At 47.8% G+C, this 6,903-nt stretch overlaps 1 protein-coding gene across 1 annotated transcript in view; it reads right to left on the bottom strand.

Moving 5' to 3' along the window:
* LOC104617480 (ubiquitin-associated protein 2-like) overlaps nt 1-6,383 on the bottom strand; it is a gene marked incomplete at both ends in the record, with an annotated part of 8,090 nt that extends 1,707 nt beyond the window's left edge. The window contains 7 exon segments of the mRNA XM_010282813.1: nt 1-54; nt 56-151; nt 1,159-1,226; nt 2,675-2,782; nt 2,866-2,965; nt 4,644-4,858; nt 6,305-6,383. Of these exon segments, the coding sequence (XP_010281115.1) occupies nt 1-54; nt 56-151; nt 1,159-1,226; nt 2,675-2,782; nt 2,866-2,965; nt 4,644-4,858; nt 6,305-6,383 (720 nt within the window).
* Between the last annotated feature and the right edge of the window lie 520 nt (nt 6,384-6,903).

Raw genomic sequence — 6,903 nt, forward strand, 5'->3', positions numbered from 1 at the left:
GGTGCTGCTGATGCGCAGGCAGGATATGGAGAAACGGGGCTGGAGCATAACCTGGGGCAGCACCAGGGTTCAGGGGCCCAGTCGATCCGAGAGCAGAGGGCAGGCTGAAAGGAGGCGGCGTGCCAGCGTGGAATCCCTGCTTGTCAAACGTCTGCACAGGAGGCGAGGGGAACAGCATCAGAGACTGGTGTGAGCAGCCCCACGGTGACCAGACAAGAATAAGAGTGACACAAATGCACATCACCTGAATCTTTCACCAACGCTGTAAGCAAGCCAAGTCACATTGAGTATCTGCAAGCACTTCAGCAGACGAGTTTCAGCTCCTGTTCTCACCCACATTTCTGCACTAATGCCTTTGACATTTTATTTTATTTCCACAGCTACTGTATTCCTCCTTTCCCTGATCTCTTTTTACTCTGAGACATGGGATGGCAGCAGCTGCCTGAAATCAGTCCTTCACACATTACAGGGGCTCAGGCTGGGATTACTTCACCTATCCAGGGCAGCCTAACAAAAATGAAAAAAGAACTTGCAATAACATTTTCCTCCCCCTGGTCAAAGCTTGACCCCTAAAACTAAGCATGTAGTTGAGAGCTGGCTTCCCACCTGTAAGCATGGATCATAGCCAGACACTGATTCCCCCAGCTGAGGGTACAAGGATGGGAAAACAAGAACTGGACGTAAGCCCACTGCACATCACAGCTTGTCAAACTGCCATCTGCTTTCCCTGGGAAGCTGTATGCTCAGCAACAGCCACAGGAGACCATGGGACAGGGACCCTTGGGTGTCAGGGGTGGGCACTACCGACTGGTCTCTCTGGTGAAACGCAAACAGCCTCTTGACTCACTTGCTTTGTGGGCTCTTTTAACTAAAAACATTACTGCCATCACACTTCATTTGCACCCAGGACACAGCATGCGTGGGAGACGTGGGCAGTGTGTGGCAGCGTAGAGCATTGCGCCTATGCCAGCAGCTGCAGTCAGGAGCTGACATGGCAGAAGTGGTGGGACAGAGGACAAGACTCCTCTCCAACAGCAAACAGAGACAACGTAAGAAATGCTGCAGCCTGCTGACCCTGACACCAACCCAGCCACCAGCGCACTGCAGGGACAACTATCCTCAGTTGGGAGGATGGGAGGAAGGCCCAGCAGTGCTCACCTGAGTCTTGTTATAGACTGAGCCACTGATATCAGGCACACCTGTGTTACTTGAGGTCACAGAAACACCTGGAAAACAAAAAAGCCACCATGAGGAAGTTAACCACCACCCAAAACAATCCCTGCGCTTTGCTCCCAGCACCTCCAGCGGCCTCAGTGGAAGCGCCTTTGTCTGGCAGCTGCTGCACTGCATGCCCTGCTGCTGCTGCCAGCCAGCCTGGCAAGGTTCTCCGTGCTCTCAAACCCATGGCACCTCACACAGGACCAGAAGAAAGGGCTTGGTTCTTTGCTCCCACTGCAAAGGGGGAAAACAGCCTACTGGAATAAATCACTCACAATCCACGACCCAGCGGTTACCGCTGGATTCAGATGCACTTCACCAGGCAGCGTCTGGCTGCACCAAACACTCATTTAAGCTCCCGAAAAGCCAGCTTTCCCCTAGCATTAGGGATGCATTTCGCTCTACTGCAGCATTCAAGAGTTTTCGAGTAGTGCACTGAGCAATGAGACTCAGCATCTGCTACACATTGTAGCTTTTGTCCTTTCACATCCTGCAGAAGGGTGAGGTCTGCAGTGCTCCTCTGCCCCAAGAGAGTGAGTATCCCTGATTCAGGCTGGCTTCCACCTGGACCAGCTGGTGCCACAACAGGCTCAGAAACACTCACCAGCCTGAGGTGACTCTCAAACCAGCCACTTATTCACAGTTATAAAGACTGGCTCTAATCATTTCACTTGGATCAGAATAAAATCAGCCGTTCCTTTGGCCAGTGAATCAGAGGACTGGCCACAGAGGGTGTGCACTGCTCAAAGGTTGTACCCTTCCTAGGGCATTGCTCTTTTTTGGACTGCTCCACAGAGGAGCACGTGATCAGCTCCTGGCTGAAGAAGTCCAGTTGGTGTTTCAAATAAACAGCAAATGCTTGGTATTTGCTTAAGCCCAAAGATGAACTAGTTAGTGCTAAGCAATTCAGTATACATTTCTCAGGTCTAACCAGCATCTGCAGAATAAAGCTTTCATATAAGCTTATAAATTCTTCAGCTTTTACAGTCACAAAGGAAACATTTCCAGTCATAAAACAATGCGATGAGTTACAGGGTGTACAAACAGCAGCTGAAACAGCCCAGAGGTGTGTGAACAAGGCCCTGCTCACTCCTAACACACAGCTATCTCAGGTGCCTACCAAGAGAGTAAAAATCTAGCCATCAGTGGACCACTGGACTACTATTCTTCAGCAAAGAAAACTCTGACAGGGGAAACAGCTCACCATTACTCCCTTGTATAACTGTGGACAAAGCTGCACATCAGCCACACAAATACTTATACAAAGTTCAGCCATGAGGTTTAGAAGGGACACTCAGGCCATTAAAAAAGCATTTTGTATACGGGAGATGGAGAAACAGCTTGGATTGTAACCCTGTTTAGAGCTGGCTGCTGTGTTGACTGCACAGCACTGGCAATACTGGGAGTTTGCCCTACGAAATCCCACTCAAGAGCAGCCTCAAGTCTCATGTGTTACCTTTCCCAGGTCCAGTGCCAGCAGATTTGTTTTGTGCTTGAGATGACCCACTGTAGCCTCCTTTGCTGTAATCTCCAGCTGCCGTTGCCTGCGTTAAGTCATCATAGCCTGCCAGTGTGTACAAGACAAGGTGTTACAGTGTGCAAGCAGCTCTGCAGATGCTCACAGGAAAGGCGCAGCGGTAAGCATACCTGCTCCATAGCCATGCTGCCCATAGCCACTCGCTTGCTGGAAAGGAGTTGACGCAGTGTTCAGGTTGACTCCGTGCTGTTTAGCAGATGTTGGAGGTACCTGAACAAAGGAAGGGAACAAAAGGTGCTGTTAGCTGGGGAACAGCAGGCAAAGCACAAGCTCCCTCTGCCATCTAGTGGGGAAGGCACCTCCACCTCACATGGGAAATTTCATCTGGCACTGGGAGCACCGGGATGGCACGGGACATGGCACTCACGCTTCCAGCAGCAACTTTGTGCAAGCCCCAGGTTTTCTGCTAGAGCTGCCCCACTGCTTGCAGTGCAACCCTGTCTCACCACAGGCTGTGTATTTCTTTCATACACTGACTGTAAACAGCAAATTCTCATCCACGGACACAAGAAGGAGCAACAATAGTGCTCTCCCTCCACAATCAATGCAACACCAACGCCTGCCTGGGGCTGTTTCATAAAACAGTCCTACAGGGCCCTAAAATAGACTCATCCACCCTTCTGCCTGGAGCACCACCTCCTCCCAAATAACCTTCTTCCACCTGAGACTACCAGTGCTGCTCTCTGACTTAATGGGATCTCCTCCATCCTCAGAAGGATTTCCTAGGCACTCACTCAGCTTTGGGTCTCCCCTTAAGTCTCGAGAGACTGGTAAGGGCTTTCAGGAACACTGAGTCCATGAGCTGCAGCTGTCTGCTATTTACAGTGCAGGAGTCCATGAGTTCCGGCCTTTTAAATTTCCTGTTTTCTTACGGAAGAAATTTTTCCCTCATGCTTGCACAATTTTGGAGATCCCTTGCAGGCTGGAGAAGATGACATTACTACGTTCTCGTGAGATCCCACCTGGAATACTGCATCCAGCTCTGGGGTCCCCAGTACAAGACAGACATAGCCCTGCTGGAGCAAGTCCAGAGGTGGCCACAACAATGATCAGAGGGCTGGAACCCCTCTGCTGTGAGGACAGGCTGAGAGAGTTGGGGTTGTTCAGCCTGGAGATGAGAAGGCTCTGGGGAGACCTTCTTGCAGCCTGAAAGTACTTAAAGGGGGCCTGTAAGAAAGATGGGGACAGACTTTTTAGCAGGGCCTGTTGCAATAGGACAGGGGTAATGGTTTTAAATTAAAAGAGGGCAGATTTAGGAAGGAAGAAGATTTTTACAAGGTGATGAGACACTCTAACAGGTTGCCCAGAGAAGTTGTGGGTGCCCCATCATTGGAAGTGTTCAAGGTAAGGTTGGATGGAGCTTTGAGCAGCCTGATCTAGTGACAGATGACCCTGCCCATGACAGAGGAGTTGGACTAGGTAACCTTTAAAGGTCCCTTCCAACCCAAACCATTCTGTGATTCCAAGCTGTAGAAGGTTTGGGCTGGAAAGAGTAAAATGAGCAAAACCAGAAAGGCACAAAGGGCGGGTTACAGTTTAGGCTGTCACACTTACAAACATGGTTGGCCCATACTGGAATGCACTGGGTACACCAGGCACACCAGCGTAATAAGGTAGCCCTGTGTAGCTGTACCCTGGGGGCAGGGTTGGGTTGAGGAAGGGCTGCTGAGTGGTATGGTGAGTCTGCGGCTGGGTTTGCTGTGGCCTGATCTAGTGACAGATGACCCTGCCCATGACAGAGGAGTTGGACTAGGTAACCTTTAAAGGTCCCTTCCAACCCAAACCATTCTGTGATTCCAAGCTGTAGAAGGTTTGGGCTGGAAAGAGTAAAATGAGCAAAACCAGAAAGGCACAAAGGGCGGGTTACAGTTTAGGCTGTCACACTTACAAACATGGTTGGCCCATACTGGAATGCACTGGGTACACCAGGCACACCAGCGTAATAAGGTAGCCCTGTGTAGCTGTACCCTGGGGGCAGGGTTGGGTTGAGGAAGGGCTGCTGAGTGGTATGGTGAGTCTGCGTCTGGTTCTGCTGTGGCTGGGCGAGCGTGGTAGCAGGAGCAGGGGAGGCAGAATCCCCACGGCCAAATTTTGTTACATCACCTGTGAAAGAAAGAACTGATCAGAAAAGCTATCAAAGCCATTCCAAAAGTGGAGGATTCAAAGGATTCAAATCCTCTGAATACAAGCAGACAACTACAGCAGACAGCACATCCTACACTTGAAAGGCTGCAGTTGTTCATGAGAAGAACTCTCCTAATCTCTGTTCCTGATGGCTACAGGGACATTGCCTGTTTATGGCACAGAACTCCGTGCCATGGCTAATCCATTGATAAAACGGAGATACCAATACTTACCTATCTCACATGTTCTGACCAGATTCATTACTATCTGATCATTGCAATAAAACATGCTAAAAGCAGAAGTATGGTAAATAGCCAAAGAGCAAATGGTTGTTGGGTTAAAGTGTGACTCTCCTGGAGGTTAAACCGATTAGCTAAGCTTCATGGGCTGAAAGCAAGTTAGGATTTACAGGCACTAATGGGCATATTTTTATCAATGTCTGTTTATTTGTCAAGCATGACTAGTTAGATGTCTGGTTCCTCACACCACCAAAGTTCTGGAGACAGTAGCTGAAGGCCAGGAAAGCAAGGCTTGCATCGCGGGCCACCTTATTGAAGAAGTAGGAAGGGAAATTCAGTTATTAACCGAAAAGTAGCCTCCCAAGAGGGTGTGATTACGCAGAAGAAAACTCCCGAACACTTGCATTTTCTGGCAGCCTACAGAACAGCACATTCACGTGTTTTTAGAGAAGTGACATATATCAATCACATCTATCTCATTCCTAACCAGTATTCCTTTATGTTCGTTACCAGTAAGTATGACAACACTTAATACCATCATTATAGAAACTATCACACCTGTGGCTCCAATTTTAGATGTAATCAGATGGCAGTGGAAGAAAACCACTGGCTGAAAATAATGGATGTCATTAAGTCACCTTTGCACAATGACAACTGAAGAGCAAGAGCAGGCTTCTTAGACAACATGGTTTTGGAAATTAAGTCCATTAGATTTGGGAAGGGTGAGGGAGAGCCTGCTAGATGCAGCTCCTGCTGGGAACATACAAGTCCTAAAATAGCAGTAACAAAGTATGGAAGCTTCTGAGAGGGGTCTATTCCAGTGCCAGAAAAGGAAAGTAAGCCAGCTGAATTTCAAGAAGAATGATTAAGCTATGGAAAATTTACCAAGCACTTGTATGTGCTCGGGAAGGGCACTACATGACACTGCCGTTTCCATTCATAACAATTTTGCACTTATTCTCAAAGACTATCCAACTTACTCCCAGAAGCTGTCATGTATGAATTACTGACCAACACCATGAAGAAACATCAACATCAGGGTTGAGAGGATGATGCTGGCTTTTGTCTGACCAGTTTGGACTGATGGGTTTAACTGCTTACAGAAGAGAAAAACGACTGCTCTTTCAGCACTGGCAAGATGGCCAGCATGTCTCACTTACCATCCTTGTCTCTAAATAGCACTCACCTGAGTACGGGTTGTTAGCAAGGCTCCCATCTCTGCCTGTCAAGGTTGCAGGAGCAGGGAATGTAATTCCATAGTAATCCTTAGAAAGAGACAGCATCATTTATTAATAGTTGAAACCATAACAGAGCTGGACAGCTCTTATGAACCTTGTATTATACATATGCACAAGAAAATTTTAAAAAGAAGAACTAAAGAAAGTTTGGGCAAAAGCTGACTTTATCGCTTACAGCAGAGCTGAAGATTTACCTGGATTGTCAACTTCAAAATTAACCGACTCTATAGACATCTCTAATATTATACACAAATACTTCATCTCTTAATGGTAAGTTAAAAGCAATGACTAAACACTTTCCCCTCCCAACCCTCAGCTCTGATCTGTCATCTTCCAGCGAGACTGCACCTGGAGGAAAGACAGACCATCAAGGGCCCAAGACCTGGGGTCAGGCCAGGACTGTAATTGCAATGTGGATGTAGTACAAAGGTTTTACCCTTGTACAATGCCCTCTTTTCTGAAAGTGGAAATGTCAGCTAGGAAAACAGTATAAATATTTAAAAAGAAAAAAATGGAGAAAAAGAGTTACTACCTGATGACTGGAAAA

The sequence above is a fragment of the Phaethon lepturus genome, unplaced genomic scaffold (genome assembly GCF_000687285.1).
Source record: "Phaethon lepturus isolate BGI_N335 unplaced genomic scaffold, ASM68728v1 scaffold12402, whole genome shotgun sequence".
Classification (NCBI taxonomy): Eukaryota; Metazoa; Chordata; class Aves; order Phaethontiformes; family Phaethontidae; genus Phaethon; species Phaethon lepturus.